General features: G+C 38.2%; 2 protein-coding genes across 2 annotated transcripts in view; both read left to right on the forward strand.

Moving 5' to 3' along the window:
- Positions 1–23,621, forward strand: part of LOC104928802 (E3 ubiquitin-protein ligase TRIM38) — an 899,066-nt gene that overhangs the window by 140,807 nt on the left and 734,638 nt on the right. The window lies entirely within an intron of this gene.
- Positions 7,692–21,925, forward strand: slc6a1l (solute carrier family 6 member 1, like). The gene is made up of 15 exons (XM_019273485.2): positions 7,692–7,974; positions 10,280–10,685; positions 12,401–12,532; positions 13,133–13,233; positions 14,043–14,152; positions 14,279–14,411; positions 16,334–16,468; positions 16,548–16,651; positions 16,741–16,865; positions 18,132–18,244; positions 18,493–18,624; positions 18,820–18,922; positions 19,173–19,273; positions 19,883–20,050; positions 20,476–21,925. Exons 2-15 carry the CDS (start codon positions 10,448–10,450, stop codon positions 20,569–20,571), a joined length of 1,791 nt encoding a protein of 596 aa, XP_019129030.1. The 5' UTR covers positions 7,692–7,974; positions 10,280–10,447; the 3' UTR covers positions 20,572–21,925.

Consider the following 23,621-nt stretch of genomic DNA (forward strand, 5'->3'; position numbering starts at 1 on the left):
ACTCTTTTTGATATCTCTCCATTTTAGTTTATTTGAGTTAATTTTAGAGTCAGAATTCTGTTTCACAATATGAATGTTATCGCCAATTCATTATATGTGTTTATACTTGTGCAGAAAATGCTGATAACTTTATACAGCTCATTAAAGTGTCAGTGTGCTACATATCCTGGTACACCGTGTCTCTGTTAATTCTGTACAAATTGATTTCTGACCAGCGAGGACAAACATTCGATACAATGATCAGCTTATTAGCTCAGTGAACGAATGTTTCCTGTTTTATAGCAAGAAAACAATCATGTTCCACAGGTCAGTGCATCTTTCTATCCTTAAAAAAGATAAAACACTTTTGTTAATGTGTGTGTATATATGTGATGTCAAAGGATATGTGTGATTGGTGAACATGAACTTGCTCCATCATAACGCCGAGTTCAGTCATCTGTGTGATCCAAACCGGCATTCAATTAACATGCTATTCCACCCAGTTGCCTGCCACCTCTCCTGACTGCCCCCAAAATGACCCTCAGTCCTGACAAAGTATGTTTTTAAAAGCTCACCAGCGACCAAGCTAAGTGACATAAGGTAACTTTTATTCTGGAACTGGAAGCTATGATAGAAAAGTATTAGGAATATTCAAGATCATGCCCCCAGTTTATATATTGATGACTCTCTGCTTAAATTAAAAGCTACAGGTTGCCTGAGGGCAGATATAGAACTATATGTTCTCACAAGAGGTACACCAGTATTTATAATTAGAGCATCTACCCATCAGCCTTTACATAACCAGCCACTAATCAGCTGCAGAACATTACAAAGTTACTGTAATGGAAAACTCCAGCAATTGGTACCCACAACAACTATATCTACATGTCATGGAAATACATAATGCAACAAGATGAACAAAGTCTGCTGTCATGGAAACAACAATTAAATAGCCATTATAAATTAAAATATATATATAGGGTTTATACCAGTGATTTTGTTGTGAGTGATGTTTTTTATTTTTTATTTTGACCCAGTGTTCGACAAAAGAAGATCAAGTTTCACCTTAAAATTCTTACAAATGTCTTCTTGTACTGTACCAAACAATGTGTGACAAATAAAATATTAAAAAAAACAGAAGATATTTGTTCAAACTCCACATTTCTAGCTTGTAACACATCTTTCTGCTAAACATCCAAAGTCCCAAACAAAATCTGATTATAACTCTGATGACATCACAATGATGTCATCAGCCTCTCCCCTTTAAAACACATAATATTGAATCTCTGAGCTTTGAATTTTTAGGCTTGGACTTAGAAACCACTTAGCATATCTGAGCGTGCTGGGATATCACATTGAGCTGCATCATTAGTTCGCTTCACTAATGAGCTGCGATCTTCCCCAAATGATACCTGATATCTTTGTATTCCCTTCCCTCGTTCTGACTCATAAAAGGCAGAAGAGAAAGAAACAGAAGCGAAGCCAGCTCTGCTGGAGACTAAATGAAGATAAGACAGAATAGCTTGTAAAAAAAAAACTGAGATATTTCAAGACCAGGGGGACATTTCTCCTATGAAGTTAAATGTGGGAGGAAGATTAGTGTGTAAATCCACAGTCTGCTGTTGTAAAGTGACTCAGTCACAACAGTTGTATCTTTTTTTTATATAGTATTATTACGTTTTAATGTGTTGCAATATACTTCATGCTGTGACAACCCTCTGGACAGGTTTCCCTCTTCCTGCAGGAGCTTGTAGGGTGGATCAGGTTTGACTCCCCTAGATTCACCGTGTAAGCTGGTTACAGTCTCTCTCTCTCTCTCTTTCTCTCTCAGTTTGGTTTAATTTACTCTGCTGTAAATCAATTTTTTACTTTTATTTAAGAATAAAAAAACATAAACATAAAAAAACATAGTTACAACCCATGTACTGTCTCTTTGTCCAGCCCTAAGTCGGGTTGTGACAATACCTCCAGTGCTGATAGTAGAAAGAAAAGAAAGCGCAGACAAAAACAGGAGACATTCACCTAAATTAATCCAGCCGAGCAAATTGCTTCAGGGCATGTCGCCCAGAAAAGCCTTCCAGTCTGCATTTATTATTGCAACCAAAAAACACACTTTTTAAAATTGTATTTAACCAAAATTATTTGATCACATGATTCCCAGAAGCAACAGTCTTGGTCACTGAACTATTTTTAGTGCTGACAGTACTGCAACAGTAGAGTGTGTTAGTTTTAGTGTTAATGTCTCCTCTTAAAGAAGCACTGACCTGAGTCTGGGCCCCTTTCCAAAAAGCATCTGACGGCAGAGATCGCAAATGCATTTTATGAAATCATCACAAATTAAGATTTTGGACTCATAATTTAATTTATTGCATTAGTATCAAGACTAATCATTCTGTCTGGTGTTTGATGCAGCATGAGTGTATTTATTATGCCAAATATTCAATCCTATATTTGCAAATGATAAGTGCAAAATGATAAAAAATGAGTCTTAAGTTAAAAAACAAACAAAACAAAATCCACTTAGGGATATCACGTTATCGGGGAAAAAATGTGGGGAAAAATGTGAAAACATACTTATTTTTAAGTGGTATATCACATATATGCACTGTATCTGTGTCTTACAGTATGAGGCCCTGTCTCAGCTATACTGTACATACTCTTTGTATGTTCTTTTGTGTAAGGACGTATTATATCACATCAAATCATGATCGGATGATGGATTCTCCACAAGCTGTGTGATATTATCATCATTACTAGCATGAGGCTGAATGGTAATTATCTTGTCAGGGAATTATTGATGTCTTAACCAGGCCATTTAATTATATATACAGTATGCAATCTGATTAAAGGAAATTAAATGTTCAACATATGGTATATTCCACGACAGTATATTTCGCTTCAAGGTCTGTGAAGGGAAGCTGCATTCTTTCTAGCGGCCAGCAGGAGAAAGCGCGATTAATTGTATTAAGCTTTATGTAAAAAAATTACGCTATTCTCAATTTCTTTTTTTATTACTACGTGTATAACCAGGGAGGGCGCCATTTTTTCTTGCTCGAAAACAGTGACTCGAGACATCATGGTAGGTTTATTGTTGGTGTATACCAAGTGTGGCTGTGAAGTGAAGCCAATGGAGAAATGCCAAAAACTGAAGTTCCTTAAGGGCTGTCTAGAAACGTCATCCTGAAACAAGACTGTTTGTAATGCTCTCAATAGATCATTGTTCATGATAAATGCATTCACAATTTCAGATAATGAGGTTTAAAGCTATGCATAATTAGGAGAGAGGCTGCTTTGATTGACAAGTGGGTGCTGTCACGGGAAGCTTCATAAGCCGCCCGTGTTAAAATGTCCAATTTCACAGCAGAAATGAACATGTTTACAGTTTTGTCTCTATAGCTAATTGGATGCCATTACATGTGACTTGTTTGAGCACCAATGCTTCATATACCTTGTATTTGCCCAGTGTGTTGCACTTGGTTGCATTTTGCTTTAATAAATACTCTGAGATGTTAAACTCGCGTTTTAATGTCTCAAATTCTTTGTTTCCAATCCATCCAAACACACTTTATGTCTAACGTTATGAAGGTTTTGATTGTTTCAGATACGGTTGTCACGGGACAAGAGGTGAAAAAGAAGTCTAAACTTATCGTTCAGTTGAAGATGAAGGTAACACTGAATGCATCACGGTAACAGATTGTTCCAAACTGCTTGATTGCTTCTTTAGGGCTTTTATATTGACCGTGCCTTGTTGTAATTTGTTGTGGGACATATTAAGGACAATGACTTTGCTTATAACAAGGTCACAAGGGTTTGAGACAGTCGCAGCGATAAAACATGACTCGGAGGTAATGGAAGGAGACCAGAATGAAATGGAGAATGAGGTGGTTGATGGATCTCGAGGGAGGAATCGCACACTCTGCAGTGATGCCATTGAAACTCTCCTGGATTCGTGTATCCGGAATGAAGACGTTTCAGTGCCCTCTGTCACTTCTTTTATCTGATGTTCTCCCTCTCTGTTTTTCTTTCTATCTCCAGCGATGGAACAATCTTCCTCGGTGTCTTGCAGTCATTTTTTTTCCGGTTTCTATGTATCTTTTCATCTCATTTCTCTTATCTACCCAGGCACAATTGCGACATATCAACTTTTCCCATTTTATCTCACTATCTTTTCATTCTGCCTCCCAACTCATATCTACACCTTTTTCCCCCCCTCAATCTTTTCAGTGATTTTCTGCCCCTGCCTCCCTCGTCATCTTTCATCTTTTCACTTTATTCCCTCTCATTAACACAATCATACTCCCTCTGATGTGTGCCTCACCCCACGTTTGTCCTTAACCTGTGGAAATGTATGCGGCATCCATCGTCCTGCTGCATTACTAGAGGAAAACGTTGGTAATATTAGCCTCCTATCTATGCATGCCAATTGCCTCTGGGTGTTCCTTGCTTTATAATAACCCCCGCATTGATTCACAGACCACAACACGTGCTGTGAATTAAAGTCAGCTCACAAGGAGGCCTCTTCTTTTTCTAAACAGTGGCCCATTTCTGTTATTGAGAAATAGTTATTTGAATAGAATACAAATCTACCACTTTTATGATATATTGACTCTGAATAAAAGTTTTAGTGGTTAAAAATATTACAACGTGGATGTTACGGTCACCAAAATATTGCAGTGACTGCAAGAGTTTTAGTCCTTAGACTGTCTTATTGCGGACCAGTTTAATTGAGGCTTTATTACTCTATGAACAAGGCAAGTAGCGATGCTGGCGGCTCTATGAAACTGTCTTTAAAGGTCCAGTATGTTTTCATTAGTGCAAATAATCAAATAAAAATAAGAATTGTTATGTTTTTGTTACCTTATAAGGGACCTTTTCTTCAGTAGTCCTGAACGAACAAACCAAACACTGGCTCTAGATATGCCGTTTTGTGTTTTTTCATGGCCATCGTTTCTTACATGCTGATAATTACACAATGTCCAGGTGAGAATGATGGCAACGTCATTAGTTTTGCAAATATCTGGTCGTAAACTAAGATTTACTGGACATTTCAGCCTGTTAGTGACACTAAAGTAAAAGTCAGGGATCACCAAAGTTATTAGGATGTACGACCATTTCAGTACAAAATTTTGAATCCATCCAGTAAATGTTGAGGACAATGTCTGTACAAATTTCATGGCAATCCATCCAACAGTGGTGGAGGGTCAATGGTTGGTTGGTTAAAAAAATATTTTTAAACAATGCAAAGATGATTTATTAAGTTTGTCATGTGTGAGTGTACGAGGCATTACTCAGCTGTTTAAGTGGCTTCCAGGATTTGCTGACTGTTTTGCTTTTCTGCAACAAAACAACATCTGGATTTGCTGCGTCATTTATCATATTATCGTAATACAGAGCAGCTCTGAAGCTAATGTGATGAGCAAAATGAAGTCCTCCTCACTAGTAACAGGGTAGCTGCAGAGGCCTTTCCCACATGAACTTACAGTATTATATATAAACACTGATCCAAAGAAATATTGAGAATTTATAGAATTTAACATTTTCAAAGCATGCACACATGATTTATTTTGCCTGTGCTATATGAGCCATTGATCTGCTTTTTGTGGAATTGTTTGGATGTTGCTACAGGCACTCATTACGCAGTGACAGAAGCAGAGCTCTTGCATACAAATGACTGCGCTGCTGAAGTTTATATCTGGGCATGCAGACTCAGCAAATCTCAGATGTATCCGTACCAAGTTAAGCCACTGTTCCAGAGTAAAGACGTCACGTTGGATTTAACAATGGCCTAAACAAAACCACGCCACACCTCACAAACGGAGCAACAGGAGTTTATATGCAATAAATGAAATGTCCAAAAGTGTTTAAAATACAGAACAAAGTGGTCACAAGAGTGAATCAGGTAATGAAACATGGGTTTGTTTCTCCTCCTGTAGCTTTTCTATTTCACACTACATTTGTATTTGGTCTTGGTGCCTTAACTGCTCAATATTAAGAAACCTGCGGGAGACCAAATTCTGAGCTTGTTTTGGAAATCCAACAAGCATTACTGCAAGAACTAAATGCTGTTAAACAGGACTTTGGACAAAGTATGATAATCTGTGAGAAAGTTTAGCTTCTCACTTCTTTACCACCACATCTGCTTTCCATGTCTCTCCTTATTTCTATCTCTGTGCATGTTTCTTCATTCTCTGTTATCAAATTCTGACATAATTCTCAAAACTCTGACAAACTTAACTTTTTCTTCATGACATTCATTCTCTCTGTCTGCCTCTGTCACCTACATAATCGCTCCCTATTATTCTTGCCCGGGGACACTCTGGAATCATAATTAGGCTGCATTGATCGGGGCGACGCTGTAAACAGATTGATGAAAACCAGCTTTGACAACTCCAATTTAACCAGCATTCATCGTTTGGAGTCCGCATGGACAATAAACCTCACCAGAGATTGCACTAAATATGTTTTTGATAGAAGCGGCTCGCTACGGGTGTAATTAAGCTTCTAATATCATTTAATCTCTCACTTTTGAAACCCAGTATCAACCGACTGTCCCCACCCACCAAGACACCAATGGGCATTGGTTACAGTGCTGCCAGGGCCATTGTGGGGATGTTCATTAGTCTTTCTAATTGGCTGGTGATAAAATATCTGGAGCAGATATTAACATTAGGAGGCCACCTGCCAGGAGAAACAAGAGGGGTTCATGCCTCATATCTAATCCTGTTAATATTAATGAATACATTGTTTTACTGTCACTAGAGTAATTAAAAAAGACAATATACCCAATGTCACTGTGAACATTATGAGTGCAACAACTGCACTTGTGTCTTAAGAGCAATAGTTTAATATATACTATACAGTAGACTTAATCTTGGGGAAATTCAGTGATCCGAGAAGTTAATAAGTAAGTCAGAGTCTTGCTTGGATATCCCTTAGAGGCACCAGCACTATTTGGCACCCATGACTTACAGACAGAGCTGGAGCTTATTGAAATGAAGTTACTGAAGTGGCCTTCTCAAAGGTATAACATGGCAGTTTAGATATAATAAAGTGGCGCATTGCTTTCTCGACCTCAGTCTTTAAATTTTCCGTCTCTGTATCTGTATATGTGTACTGACCTGCATTACATGCTGGGCACAATGGTCCATTTGGCAGCTGTTTATAGAACCTAAAGGGTTACTATATGTCTGAAGATGGAGGCCAAGATGGAGCATTGCCAAAGATTGAGGGCATATGGCATGGGTAACTGCATATCACATAAATATCGATTGAATTTAAAGTTTGAAGAGATATAAAACTTCTTTTGCACTCATACACTTAAGCCTGCCCTACATTTCCTCCCTGTCATTAGAGTGGGGACACTGAAGATGAATATTAGGTCACTTTATGTGCTGAATCTGATACTTGCATGACCGCATTTGTGGTCATACATTTCCAGGGCCCTTGCCAGCAGTCGTCCCTCATTTCATTTTCCAAAACTCCACGAGCTCTTTCACTGATCCGGCCCTTCTCTGTTGGGAAATACCATGGTAACGGTGCTGGCAAGAGCTGACCTCGTCTATCGCAACAAACACATACGCACCAAGCACAAACACACAGTACTGCTTGCGCTAAAGTTCCCTACCAGAGTTGGGCAATTGACATATCCCCCATGGCCTCGGGGCCTCACTAGTCAGAGCTGAGCAGTAATCAAAGCAGAAGCACAGGTCGAACTTTATTATCAAACACTCGATACCCTCTACAGGAACAGCCACAGGTCCTTCAAAATACAGTATACAGGAAAGAGCTGCAAAATCAAAAACGGCTTTTCGGGCAGCAGATACGTTTTGGCTTCATTTGGGCCTGGAGCTTGAAGCTAGGCTTGAAGCTTTTCACAGTTGACTCAAAGATGATCATTTTTTCTTCGGATGTTAAGTTGAAGTTTCAGGGGTTTTGTGGTGCAGGTGTAGAGAACTGAAGCTGATGATCTGACAAAGGACTTGGACAATCTCTCAGGTAGGATTCACCTCATTCCCTGTCCTCCTTTCTTTCTGTACTTTAAACCTGTCATTAAGTTATGATGTATTCGGTCAGTGACAGTATAATTTGTCTACAACAAAGATAATAAAGTTTAAGTTAAATGGACCATGAAAATAAATATATTAACAATCTGACTTACTAACTGATTGAAATTCTTTGTTAATAACATTTGCTGTGATTGTTAACAAGACTTTTCTGGCTGCAAACAGCAAAATAAAAAAGGCATCTGAAGTTTCCACTGTCATAAACAGCATGTTCTACTCTGAATTTAAATGGATGACATCTTCAAAGAGAATCTCTGATGTGTTCTGCATTAGTATTAGTATTAATATTATTGATGTGTTTTTGAAGCAGATGCTCACCTAGACAACAATTTGAAAGTACATTTTTCATCATAGCACAGTATGGCGCCCAATTGAAGTTGATTGCTTTTTACACTGTGTGGAACTTAATTCACTTTACAGCAGGGGAGAACATGTTTGATACTGATTATACTGAACATCACAGTTTTAAACTTATCATTCTGACTTCTTTCATTACATTGCACTACTTTTCTATTTTAAAATGAAAATCATCTGTGCAGTGCGCTTTGGTAATACTTATTTTCATTGAACATCAAAGGCCAGTAGGCATAAATGATTGATTAAATTATGCAAAGGTGTCGCTTTTGAACATGAATATACATTTGAATACATTGACTGCAGTGAGCACAATGAATCAGAACAGATAATGAAGTGCAGCAGGCTTTTTTAAGAATCAGTGTAACATGGTTGATGATTAAGTATGCAGGAGAATAACACAATGAGACAACTCAGCGTGATCCTGCCGTTTCAAAGCTTCTCATCATGTAGAAATAAGCAGTGAAATGTCCCCTAAAATAATATCAGGGCTGAGCAGAGAGTATTTTTTGTTCTTGTTACAGCAAAAGGCCATTAATGATGACATGGAGGGATCTGGGGCAATCAATATTTGCTAATTATGAACAACTTCCTCTCAGTTAACATCCTGACCATGTGATATCATCCAGACATGAGTTCATGGAGTATTTCACAGATAATCAAAGGCGTAATAATTCTTAATAAAAATGTACCATTTGATTTAACAGTAGAAGTATACATACTTATACATTTATATTCCTCAGTGTGAGCAACCTTTATACCACATAGTAAAACCTCTGTGGTATTTTCATCAAGGTTTTTCCTCACCTTTTCCCATCTTTTGCTATTGTGATGACTCACCGTGATTTTGACTGTGGTGGACTGGAAAAAAAGGTGAGGTAGGGGGTGTGTCAGTAGTGATTAAGATGCACGGTGCGGTGTTCTCAAGGATGACCCGGATTGTGGCACCTGCCTGCTCATATCAGACCAATGACGCTTCTTCTGTTGCTATTAATCAGATGATAACCTTTCTTGTGTGTAATTATTATGCCTCCATGATTTATTATAATATATCTTTTTCAACATGTGGGAAAGACAATATGAGTGTGCTCAGCAAAAGCTGTTTTACCCATCTCCATGATATTATTCCAGTATCATACTGGAAGCATTTGGAGATGAAAAGATATTTAATTAGTCAATTACTTGATTCATTAATAGTTAGTATTTTCTGCTTTTCTCTGTTTCGTATTTTGGTTGGACAAAATAATATAGTTTGAAGTGTCAAATTGGGCTCTTAGAAGTTATAATTTGTATTTCTTCACTGTTTTCGGACATGTCATAGGTTAATTGACTGATCAATAAATATTTTAAAAAATGGCAGATTAATCAATAATACAAAAATGTGTTGGTTGCACCCAATACTAAATGGGAAATATCATTGCTTGTCAAGTCCAACACTTTCTTAGTCATGGACCATCCAGATATTATACTGGCCTATATTATATTATACAGTTTTATTATGCTGGCTAATGGTTCTGCAAAAGTCTCCCTAGCCAACAGGTCAACCTGAACTCTGACCCCTGTGATACTATTATCACCCTTTGAACCAGAAAACATACCCTATGTGATCCACCGTCATCAGTCTTCCTGATTCACATTTGTCTGTGAAGGAACTCTAGGTTTTTATTTTCTCACTGATTTATGTTAGCTGTTGGCTTTAGTTTTGGGAGCTATATAGTTGCTGAAGTTAATAAAAAGGCTGTAAAAGACCATAAAATGTAACATCATCAAATTGTAATTTGAGTCGTAGTCTATTCCACTCCACTACAACACTGTCAAACACTGCCTATAGATATTTGTCGTACCACCTCTAAAAACATCTTGTATTCTTGTTCTGTCTACAGATTCTCTGAACATTCAGTGTCTTCACATTGTCCTGAAACTGTAGAATCAAGAACCAGACTCAGGGTGAAAGACTCAGCCGGATAGGAACAGAGACTTTAATTCGTCATCATAACAGGTTGTGAGGACCAAGTGACTTCCTGACCCCATTGGTCTGTAGTGGTCCCACCATGGGGAAGACTGGGCAGAGTACAGTGGACCTAAACTCCCCAACAGAGGTCAAACAAGCAGTTCCCTTTGAGGATCTGGATCCTGTGGCACCCGCAGATGAAAAGAAGAAAAAAGAAGAGTTACCCGACAGGGGAAGCTGGAAGGGAAAGTTTGATTTCCTACTGTCTTGTGTGGGATACGCCATTGGCTTAGGAAATGTCTGGAGGTTCCCTTACCTGTGTGGCAAGAATGGGGGAGGTAAGTCCTATCACAAGACTGAAGGAACCAAAAGACCTACAAACAGTTTCAAGTTAGTTCAGTTCATGTAATTACCATGGCCTACTCACTTGTCCATCCAACAGGATTGACAGGTGGGCAACAAGTAAGTTGGGCCCACAACAGAAGGCTCGACTGTGCCTTCTGTTGTGGTTTCAGCTTTCCAGAACCCACCCACCCACCCGCGCACTTTACTTGCGCCTACACACTTAACACAACCCCTCTGTAGCAGGTTATATTGTCTACAATATCACCAGCTAACAGCATCCTAACCAAGTAGATTCTGTCACTGGCAGCGTCGTCAAGTCAAATAATCCACCTCAACTACCGCATCTTGGCAAGCCATAGTGTATTCTCTTTTAAGCTACCAAATGAACCAAACAACCTGTTGAAATAACTACCCTGCCAAGCTAACTAGCATGTTGCTGGAGCCACCTTATGACCAAACAATCTTCTACAGTTTCCCAATTTTGGCACAAATATCTAGCAGCATCTTCTTGCCTGTGAATCTCCTCTACAACCATCCTCATGCCAACTACTGTTGCTTTGCTTCATGAAGGTGTCCAAACCCCCCCCTCAGGTCCTCCTTTGGGTTCCACTTCCTCCCTGAGACTGTTGGCACAGTCCTCCATACTGCTAGGCTCCGACAGCGTCTTGCTTTTACACATTCAAAACCTCTCGGTTAAACTGATTAGTAGGAACTCACAACAATCATGGCAGGAATCACAGTTTGAGTTTTTTTGGAAGGCCTGATGTCTCTACACTTTTAATGCCATCCAGTATCTGCTGTCTTCCCTAACACTGTTAGAATTGCCTCCTGATCTATATAAAACCTCTTAACTCAAAGCACTTCTTTCAGAATGGGAGCTATAACATCCATTGGATGGTCTATAGGCCCAATGGGGGGCATATGTAGAGGTTAACCTGTCCCTATCTTAATTTGTATGCAGCTTTTCTAAGTAAGACTCTAACTCCATCTTAGTCCCTTTAGAGTTTCACTTTTCTTCCTCCAAACATCTGTAGTCTGGCCTCACTCTCAGACAAGCCTATAAATGTCTTGCTGCCGCTTTGACTTTACTACCTCTAAAGCTAACCTTTTCCTAGTCTCACAAACGCTAAATTGTCCTTTTCAGCCCCTCCAGTGCACCAAATTATTCCCTTCTCGGAAGCTTTATTAACAAAACTAATAAGGGAACAGCTGAAGTTGCCCTTTAAGAATACATTTTATGAGAATAAGGTCCATTTACAGAAACTTTCTGTGTGTTCTCTGGAAGATGTCTCCTGCATTTTCTTTTTCAGATAAAATGATAATAATAAAATAGCTCTTTAGAGAGGGGCTGTGCTGTAACAAACTAGAGGGGAAAATGTCATTCTTAGCGTAATATTACAGAAATATTTTATTTCTTTTTCAGTCTAAAATGAATAAAAATAAACTTCATTTCTTTAAATCGAATAATTAGGTTTTATACAATCCCTACATTATATTTTGAGCTGTCAATCTAAGTCACATCACTACATTAAAATGCATTTTGGATATTATTTTGACGTATTTGATTGTATTGCTTATGAAAATGTTTGAATTACATATATTCGAAGACTGCTGATTGGGAATTGGGAGGTTTTCAAACATAAAATCCATTGAATTACTACCTAAATCATCTTACCAAACATGTTTTGTTTATCTGTGATCTCTTTAGGGGCCTTTCTGATCCCATACTTTCTGACCCTGGTGTTTGCTGGGATGCCTCTCTTCCTCCTGGAGACATCTCTAGGACAGTTCACCTCAGTGGGAGGCCTGGGGGTGTGGAAGCTCATGCCTATGATGAAAGGTAGATATGGGTCATTCATCATTTAACCTTACATATATAATTTTACCTACTCACATGATCCTCTGTTGCGGATATGAAAAAGCAGACATTTTATTTATTAGCACTCTTTTTCCACACAGTTTTTTGTTTCACTTGAAATCAGGTTGTTACTGACTTGAAATAAATATTGCAAATAGCAAGGATACAACACTACCAAAGAGGTGCAGAAACAGAAAAGACAAAAACAAATTGAAAATAGTTTCATGACAGCGTTTCTCATCTGGCTTTAAGAAGCCAGAGCTTGTTTGGTGGCAATTATACCTCTGCCTCTAAGCTCAAAGAGCTAGAGAGAGACATATTTTATCTCCTGCCAGCACAGATGGCAATGGTGATAGTGAGTGTGCTGCTGTGCCAACTGATACTCAAAGCCAAGGGCAAGCAAACAACAAGAAAAAGCTAAATAACAATGGTCGAGATGATGAAGATTAGAACATGATGAATAACTAATATTTACTCTGTCTGCCATTTTGCTCCTTGCATATTATATTACATTTTACTGTTTGCCAAACTATCAAGTATTGTACTGTACAATGCTGTTGTCTGTGCCTGTGCCTTCCTCAGGTGTTGGTTTAGCTTCTGTGGTTCTGTCCTTCTGGCTCAACATCTACTATATCATCATCATTGCCTGGGCCCTCTACTACTTATTCAACTCCTTTGGTTCGGTATGTTACATAATTAATCTGTAGGGAGCAAAGCTAAACTAAAAGCTTAATATTTGAAGGAGAGGAAATTATTATCAGGAAATCAAGCTGCAACAATTTTGAGGATTTATTGTTTCATTTTTCAGGTAAAAACATCAAAAACTTGGTTCAAGCATCTCAATTTTCCCCCCAAAATATGATCCGGTTTCACTAAAATGACTGAAATAGTCAGTGTAGCATCAAAATGTATTTATTTAACGGTAGAAAACTTAAAGCATAATGTTGCTTTAAGTGGTTAAATTGAAGGTGCACTAAGCAGTATTTCTGGAGTAGCAATTTTAGAAAATGGATGTTAGGTATAATCAAAATTCAGATTTCATACACCGTTACTTCCAGCTATGTCTTCACCACCTCATGCACACAGAGAAAAAAAATAATATTTGGGCCTTGTTTACCACCTCTACAGTGCTTTTATTTCTCTGTCTGGGCTTTTGTAAAGCTCTGCGTGACTGGCCAGCTCAAAGAAGCCTGGTGGAAGAAATTTAAAGACTTTGCAGGCATTGTGCTCGAGGCTCTTGTAGTGGGGAAAAATGGAGGATTGAGAAGCAAGGAGAAAAAAAAAAAATATATTGTTCATTGTTGTGTTTACATCAGTTAATGTTTTCAGTGAGAGAAAGCCGAAAAATATGTTCTGGTGATGTTGATGTTGTTGGTTTGTGTGTTTATTTAAATGCTACATCTGATATATATAACATTGCTTTGTGCCAAAATATAGAATGCAAAAACTTGGAAATATTGCAGCATATTTTTGTTTATTTTTTTCTGGGTAGGAGCTGCCTTGGCAAAGCTGTGATAACCCCTGGAACACAGAGAAATGTTTTTCCAACTACAGTCTGACAGACACCACCAACCTGACCAGCGCTGTCACCGAGTTCTGGGAGTAAGTCAGCAAGATATGTTCCTGCCAGTGTGTGTACAAGAATGTGTGAGTAAGCATTGAAACTATTTTTGGAAGCTATTTGTGCTTATCTGTGTCTGAATTCAGTGTGGATGTGTGTTTATGTAGGCGTAACATGCACCAGCTGTCTAGTGGTCTGGAGGAGCCGGGACAGCTTCGCTGGCCCTTAGTGGGCACTCTGGCTCTGGCTTGGGTCCTCGTATATTTCTCAATCTGGAAAGGAGTGGAATGGACGGGGAAGGTCAGACTCTGTACTTGTTTATTCCCCCATTCTGTTTTTTCTTGGCCCGCAGACTGCTTCTGCTACATCTAACAGTCTGCTTTATCTGAGAATCCTTCTCTCTGTTTTGCATATTTGAACCTTAATCATGCAAAAATGATAAGTCACAGAACGGCTCCGGATGTTGTTGTTGTTGTTGGCCGATTAAAGAGAAAAACTGATTCAGAGAACCAGACTGAAATATTTTAACAAATAATCAACAGATTGCCAGACATACATGTGCACCACCTGCATTTCTGTTTTTTAGTGACATGTCTGGATGACAATTGGATGGACTGCCATGAATTTTTCGTGCAGATATTAATGTCCTCCTCAGGATGAATTGCAACACATTTTTATTTGTCTAATACTTGATTTATGATGAAATAAATAATGAGAACTCCAACAGCCTTAAATGTACTTTGTGTTTAGTGATAATTAGCAAATATTATCAACAGACTGATTTAGGTGGTTACTTACTAAACATCATCATGGTATAATTGTCAATATGCGCATGTTGTGCAGGCTCTAGTCAGACATACATGATTCTTGTCTCGTTTCCATGATCAGTAGTTAATAAAGGTTTATGTGTCATACCTTTGGTCCATTAATCCATTAGACCACGCTGGCACTAGAGTACAAGAACTAATCTTCTATAATTGGTTTGTTTTATCATTTAGGGCCAGGAAATGTCAGGCATGACCAGATATGTGTGATTGATTATTGGATCATTTAATCACCTCCTCCTCCTTGATTGCCTGTGTGTGTTCATTAATCACAAAGCACATTGACATGAGGTGGATATTATTTATCATTTCTCAGCCTATTGATCTGTCCCAGAATTAGAAAAATGTATCCACTGATCTCAAAATAGTACATCTCACTTTAGGGGAAACCAAGTGATGGTGATATTTACACATTTTAGAGATGTTAAATCATTTATATGTGTGAGGTTGCACTGGTGTGAGGACTAATTAGTCCTTTGTGTTTTAAGGACGTCATTAATGCCAATGCAATTTTCCTACTTGGCCATTGTTTTTGCTCATTAGTATTTCTTGATACCAGAGTTTTACTCTCTTTCAATTGTTTGATGTCTGATGGTGCATTAAACTTGTCCATTCTAATTGTATATATGACTTATTGATTACATTTAAGCCAATATGCTTACCTGTTAGCTGACTGACTTTTAAATTGTCTTTATCATTTGATTCCGATCCCTCTTATATTCAAATATTGTTTATTAGATATAGATATGTCTTAGTATGTATTTATTCCTTGTTTACATCTGTCATTTTGCTGTCCGTATCCCATCTCTCTCTCCATCATTTCACTCAGGTGGACGAATAAAAGTTATTATTCAATCTCAAAGTGCTGGAAGATTTGGAGGTGATAGGAAAAGAGTTTTAAAAAAGAATACAAAAAAAAAGATTTTCTCCACTGCCTGGGGTTTTTAAATTACAGCAAGTCGAAGCGATGTATGTGAGCTGAAACACATTTACACATTCACTGCCAGGGATAATTGGATTTTAATGTGTGTGAGAAAAATGAATTCCCCCAAGGCTCTGGCCTTGATGGACATTACCAATTAAGCATAATGATTATGCTTCTGAATTGCTGGCTATGTCCTCCAGCAAGATCTTCTGGCAAATGGAAGCCATGGAAATACTTTAGTAGCTGGGACATTTTTTATTCTGTGTACTGTGGCAACAAGGCCGTTTGCATCTCTTTTTGACATTTATTTATTTAAGAGAAATGGCTTTGAGTTGTGATTAACTTGGAATAAAAATCCCAACCCCATTTTTATGCAGACTTCTGTACAAATGTGTTTTTGGATTTGACAGAATAGAAATGTATGTTAATTTGAGTACGAAAAAGAAGTTGTTTTCTCTCCCTCTTTCTCTTAGGTGGTGTATTTCTCAGCCACCTATCCCTACTTCATGCTGTTCATCCTCTTCTTCCGTGGGGTCACTCTGCCTGGAGCCATAGATGGCATCCTCTTCTATATTACTCCAGACTTCAATAAGCTCATCCAGTCTGAGGTGAACAGTTTGCACACATCCAATCACAATGTTTGTAGACTAACATACATAAATATGGACTCATGCTGTTGTCTGACAGGTGTGGTTGGATGCAGCTACTCAAATCTTTTTTTCCTATGGACTGGGCCTGGGCTCGCTCATCGCCCTGGGGAGCTACAACACTTACAACAATGATGTATACAAGTAGGAACAAGCTGTGCACATCCTCTCTGATAGGTGATGCCTTTCTCTTCTTTCATCCTGATTGTTCATTGTTTTTCTTTTTTCTTCAGGGACTCCATCATAGTGTGCTGCATCAACTCCTGCACCAGTATGTTTGCTGGCTTTGTAATCTTCTCCATTGTCGGCTTCATGTCCCATATCACTAAGAAACCTGTCCAGGAATTAGCAGCATCAGGTGCAGTACTAAAATGACTTAAAATCTTCGCCTTGGTGCTCTGTGTATCTTCCAATTAGGAATGCATTTGAAGATGTTATAGTATATTTATCTTCTTATTTTATGATATACAGTGATGTACTCAGATCCTTTAAAGTACTAATAGCACACTGTAAAACACTGTGTTACAAGTCCTGCATTGAAAAATGTAAATATGTAAGTATAATCATGAATATGTACTTAAAGTATTCAAAGTAAAAGTATTGCATTAAATAGCATGATTTAAATGTTGTAGTTGGTTGAGATGGAGCAACGTGTAACCATTTAATATAGGAATGCACTTAATGAATGTTCTCATTATGGATTAATATCAATTAATCTGTTGTTTGGTTTGTAAAAATAAAAGAAAATAGAAAATACTGAGAAATGCTGTCACAATTATCCAGTCCCCAAGTGACACCTTCATTCTGCTTGTTTTGCCCAACCAATAGTGCAAAACCTTAGAAATGATTAAACATAAATGTACTGTATAAATTATTAAAAGGAAAAGCTGATTGCAAAGATCTTGTGGAGCTGGAACCATGAAATCAAAATATGTAAATTGCCAATCAATTAAACATTTCAGCTGCACATCAGTATATACAACATGTGTTTACTGGTGGGTTCTTGTTTCCTGTAAATCAATTCAGTGCAGCAATGGCGGACTCTGCCACTAACAATGCAGCAACAACAGCTATATTGAGAAGTAATTACAAAATGCAAATGCACTAAATAGCAATTACTAGAAAATATAGACAATCAGTAACAAAAAATAACAAAAAACAGGGTTTATAACTTTAAACAAACCCCAAATGTTTTCCAGAATAAAAGTATTGAATCACTGTATTTAATGGGTGACAAGGTTTGTGTGTTTTTCTATCTTGATGGTAAGAGAAATCATGTTATAACATCTTAAATGTGTATTTACAGCAATTTCCTTCCATCCTACTTTAATGGCCTTCTTTCTAAACAGCAGAGAAATGTTCTTAAAACTTGGGACAGGTTCTGTATTTGACCTTTATATGGAACAAGCCTTCTCAGACAAATTGATGTGCTTTCTGTCCTTCGCTGCACATTTAAGTGAATTCGGAACCTTGGAAATGTTTTCAAATGTTGGAGGCTGACTCACCAAGTGCAACGACAAATTCCAAGCAAAGAGCAAAGAAAATAGTGCTGGTTGTGTCCTGTTTCTTATGTTTTCTAGATATATAAATGTGTACATCTATGTCTCTTCCATGTGACATTTAGGTCCAGGTCTAGCGTTTTTAGCTTATCCTCAGGCCGTCACCCAGCTGCCCATGTCCTCTCTGTGGGCCATCCTCTTCTTCTCCATGCTAATGATGCTGGGCCTGGACAGTCAGGTACAAACATTACATTTATTTGATCTTTTTACTGACCCATGTCTGTCGCCTTCCCCCAAAATCTTGGGGTATGGAGTTAGAAAGAAGTGTTCACCAGACCTCTGTAGCCTGCTCCTCAAATCTGCTTGAGGTTGTTTTTTGGGACCATTTTGCATTGAACAATTCACTGTATAAAAAACATAATATTTCTCTTTGTACTCTTTCGTTAACAAACTAAAGTACACTCTGCCTCATGTCTCATCTATTAGTTCTGCACAGTGGAAGGTTTCATCACAGCTCTAATGGATGAATATCCCCACCATCTGAGGAAGAGGAAGAAGCTCTTCATTCTCATTGTCTGCTTCATCTCCTTCATCATCGGCTTTTCCAACATCACACAGGTACATCACATTATATCACCTGTCTGAACTGTGCACATTTCTCCAACACAGCCCCCCTTATGCATTAAACTTAATGCGAAAAATAATCTCACAACAACCTGTGGTCTACATTTATCATCCATATTTCATCCAATGAAGAGAGGTATTAATATTCAGCCTCTAAAGCAGATATGTGTGTCTGTTTAAATCCCCCAGGGTGGTCTGTACGTGTTCAAGCTGTTTGATTACTACTCCGCCAGTGGGATGTGCCTTCTCTTCCTCGTCTTCTTCGAAACCATTTCCATATCCTGGTTTTATGGTAGGAAATGTTTTTTATATCATGTGCGCTTCGACCACAGCTGAAATGGACTATATCATGCCAAGTCTAATGAATCAAGCATGTGGATTTCAGGAAATTACATTTATCTGATCCATTTTCTGTGATTAAACCCTCCATCCAATCAGCCTTCCCTCTCTTTCACCCCATAAGGACTTGTTCTTTGTTCGTAACTATTATCTCCCCATTAACACAGACTTCTTCTTTGGCCTTCTCTCTTTTTGTGCAATAGGAGCTGAAAGGTTTTATAAGAACATCGAGGACATGATCGGCTATAGGCCATGTGGCTGGTGGAAGCTATGCTGGATGTTCTTCACTCCGCTGATCTGCCTGGTACGCAGGAAAAGATTATTGATTTTACCCCCATAATATATGTTTGTCTAAGTCAAACCCTAACATGTACTTCCCCCTACGTTCTCCCTCACAGAGATCTATGAACCTTTCAAGCCACGGCATGTGCCGATAGGCAGAAAATTGATGAAATGGCTGACTTGGTTTCCTCTTTAGTGATTTGTACTTTAGGCCCTATGGGAAATCATGGCAATGTCTTTATGTTCACTATACTGTAGTGATAAAGGAAGTGTTCTCTTAAATAAAGCTATATCATTGGATAAGTATCCATTGATATAGCTTAGTATGGATTAAGTATCATGATGATTTCCAGGTCAAAATAAATCTAGCTGTTAAACTAAATTTAATTGAAATGTGAATGGTTTAAACTGGTCAGTCCACCGGTTTGGTCTAGACTGAAATATCTTGTCGACTACTGGATAGATTACACACATTTATGTCCTCATTAATACTTAATATTTCTGAATTTAGTCCAGTTTTAATTGAGACATCTTCCAACATACAAATGACTTGCCCATCCCATTCTGTAGCTTTTTATTTGTTAACAGGCAAGAGGTTACATGGACTAAATAACATAATTGTTTATTGTAGGGGGTGTTCACCTTCAGTGCCATTGAGATGACCCCTCTGACTTTGGGGAAGTATGTGTACCCACTGTGGGGCCAAGTGACTGGCTGGTTCATGGCTTTGTCTTCCATGGTACTGGTCCCAGGATACGTCATCTACATGTTCTGCACCACCGAGGGCAGCATCATACAGGTACAAACCTCCTTCACGACTCGCTGGTTTAATGTCTATTCCCTGCAGTTCATGAGTAAAGCTACTACTATGTGGAACTGGTTGAGCGATAGGGTGCAGGATGGCAGGAGTTGTTCATATTAATTCAGGAAGGAACAGAATTAGAGTTTGGGGTAGGAGGGTATGTTTTGAAAGTGAGCACAGCTTGTTACACTTAATATTTTGTTTGTGTTTGTGATTTCTGTTGACTGTAAGACACCATTTTAAAATGTCAGTGTCTCTGATATGCCTCATCTTAAACATTGACAATTAAAGACATGGTCATTCTAGCTAAAATAGTATATTTTGTTTATATTTCACATTATTTATCTGACACATTATTTTGGTCCACCTAACTTTCTGCGTCTGGAACTGTTGTGATGATGTAACTCTCTCTACTTGACCAGCGTTGGCGGAAGATGACAACCGCCCAGCAGGATGAGAAGCCATCGGGGCATGAAGAATTTACACACACAGGGAGCGTGGGCGATGCTCCTGTCTAGCCAGGATTGTTCAGGTCGAAATAATATGACTGCCTTTTTCCCCTGCATGTCTCCACTTGCTGCAGTCGACATTGAAATTTAACAATTGGACGGACGGAGTCGTGTACAGTACTTAATAACGATATTCTCCTCCATCTTAAATTAAACGATCAGGCAAATAAAGGAAGAAGATGAAGGGTCACAGAGTGACAGAATGAGCTGAAATTGAATGCTATAGATCAGCACCAAACCTGTGTAAATATACCACATATATACCATTAATGTACGTTATCCTACTTGTACATTTTCTCTACTCTGTAACAAAACCACTGTTTTTGTTTATGAGCCACAGACGTCGTGAACGTTGTTGTACAGACGCATCTTAAAAATCTGGTAAAACTTGATTCTAAGTGTAAAACTGCAATACATCAAATATTATTTACTTGTGGTAAGAACCGACCAACCAACCAGTGTGATATGTTTGTCCAGCAATAAACGTGTGGGCCCTCCACTTGTATTTGTTATCTTTGCTGATCCATACCTACATTTGTGACTATGATATATTGAAGTGACAAAAGTTGTACAGACTAGCCACCATAGACTTTCTCAATTAACACCAGCTTTGAGATGAGTTTTAAATGATGTTGTATAATCTCAAGTATTAGCCTACATGGCAGCTTGTTTGATTAAAACATTAGAAAACTGTAAATAGGATTGTGTGTTACGTGTTTTTTGTAAGTTGTTTCATACTGTGGATCACGATAAGTACAATAAAACGCTCTGTTTTGACCGTTTGGGGAATGTCCGACAAGATGTATGAAGGATTTGCCTTGAATTTACTCCATGTTTTCATGTCAGTAAAAATAAAATGGACTGCATCTGGCAGCATCTAGTCGTGTAGTGTTTGGTTTTTCATTGGGTCCAATGGGTGAGTTTTTGAACTGTATTAGAAGAATGTTGATTCTGGCAGATAATATTACGTCTGACCCCTCTCATATTTTATTTGAAGAATATCAGCTTTGGCTATCAAACAGTAAATTTACTTCCACTGGCTCGACTGAACAGATTGCAAAACTCCAAATGAGAGTTTGGCTCCTTAATAGGCCTCAGTGTTCCCGTGTGGACTAAGCAAGGGAGTGATTTAAATGCATGCACTGCAGCCACATATTCAAAATGTCTGATGTAATATATGCTGGAGTATTTGACGCTGTTTGGTTAAATGCTGTGTTTCGTTATTTATCTGAAACAGTGTACGTCTTGGGACGCAGGACACATTTCAGAAGAATGTTCTGATAATAAAGTGAGATCAAATTAAGTGGCGAGATATTCAGTACAATCACTTAACACACATCATGGGAAAACCTCCATAAGTAAAGCCTTTGAAGCTGCAATAATAAACAGTTTTTAAAAAATGAAACTCCAACATTCACTCATCTTTTAGCTCTGGTTGTACTCATGAGCTCCTGAGAGAAATATCTGCCTCTTTAGCCGCTAATTGTTCCCCATAAATCAACAGCTAGTTGCTAACTTTGTCTGGCTGTTTGGCGCCGTTCTGTTTTAATTTATTCATGGAAATCAATGCAGGAAACAGCACTGATAAGAACATGTATTTACCAGAACATTAGAGCTGTGGGCTGAAAAACAAAACAACAAGCTAAAGGACAATAAAACGGTTCATAGAGCTGAGCTGTGTGATAACTGTGACAAAAAGACATATTAATTATTGCTGCTTTAATCATTTAACCAAGAGGCTATGTCTATGTGAGATGACTTTTGGAACGACATTGATTATTTGGTTTAAACTTGTACTGTTTTTTCTTCTTCTTGCTGGTGTAAAATTAAAATGTCAACTCTGTGGAGTAATGCATGGTGAAACGCAATGTTGTGTAACGTGATATTTCAAAATGAACAATACTTCCACAGCAACTCCAGACCGATGGTGGCTTCAAACATTTGAAGAACGAAGCTATTAAATCCAAGAACCAAAGCAAACCGTTGTGGTGAATAGACTCAAATCATCTTTAATAGCATGTTGATATACTGCAAAGACAGGTAGAGAGGGATTCAAAGCCAACTGAGGGAGGTGATGGTTCATATCGGTTACACTCAGTTTCCACCTGTCTTATGTTCATATTTTGTCTTTTTATTTTTTAGTAACTAGTATGAGCAGACACAGTGTGAAGAGCCAGACAAAAGATCCATATGTCATTCATGAAGCAGTGCACTGGTATGGCAGAGCCCTTTTTTCAGTTTCTTTAAGAAAGTTAGCCGCTACTGCGCTTCCATATCATATGCTGCACTCCCATAATGCTACATTGGTTTCCTTTCAAACATCAACTCATGATTTTCAGTGTGCCTCGTATTTATTATGTTTATTGCACACATATCGTGTCTGTCTCTCCAAATGTTTAAACACATTGTCAAGTAGGAAAAAACTGTGCAACCACGAACAATGGGGGAGTGAAAGACAGGGAAATAAAACTGGCCACCGTTTGGCAAAATCGAGGCCACAGATTTACCACTGCAAACCTATTTTCTGTTTGGAGGGGTGCTTCCTGTCATGAATGATTATTTTTTTGTCAGTCCCGACATGTCTTTTTATAACATAAAAACAAAAAAAATAAATCTGTCATCTTCATCTCCAACTAGGCAAATTCAGTCATGCACAAACATATTCAAGACTTCTGGGAATCAGAGTTCAATAGGCCTCCAAACCGATGTCATGCATGAGAAAAGAATCACGTTATATCTGAACGTTGGTTTAAACAAATAAGTGAGCAATCATACAATCGTCATCCATTATTGTAAAGAGCCTTTGATGCCATATGCTAAAACCTTCAAGAATGTGTTTATAACCAGTAAAAAACATTTCAATCATTGTAATTTGTTCCTTTCTAAAACGCAAATTCTTCACATTGTGTTACAAAATAATAACAAAAGGGAGGTTGGATTTATTTATGGGGAAGTTAGGATGCTATCGTGAGTGGGTCACACGCACACACACACACACACACACACACACACACACACACACACTCGTCAACTCTGCCAACAACAGTTTTTTCTGTAAC

This window comes from Larimichthys crocea, chromosome XX (genome assembly GCF_000972845.2).
Source record: "Larimichthys crocea isolate SSNF chromosome XX, L_crocea_2.0, whole genome shotgun sequence".
Lineage (NCBI taxonomy): Eukaryota > Metazoa > Chordata > Actinopteri > Sciaenidae > Larimichthys > Larimichthys crocea.

Excerpts from the sequence above, each read along its gene's own strand:
- slc6a1l (XM_019273485.2), top strand. The coding sequence starts at position 10,448 with ATGGGGAAGACTGGGCAGAGTACAGTGGACCTAAACTCCCCAACAGAG. Across the intron at positions 13,234-14,042 it reads TATTCAACTCCTTTGGTTCG|GAGCTGCCTTGGCAAAGCTG; the intron begins GTATGTTACATA and ends TTTTCTGGGTAG. Across the intron at positions 14,412-16,333 it reads GAGTGGAATGGACGGGGAAG|GTGGTGTATTTCTCAGCCAC; the intron begins GTCAGACTCTGT and ends TCTTTCTCTTAG.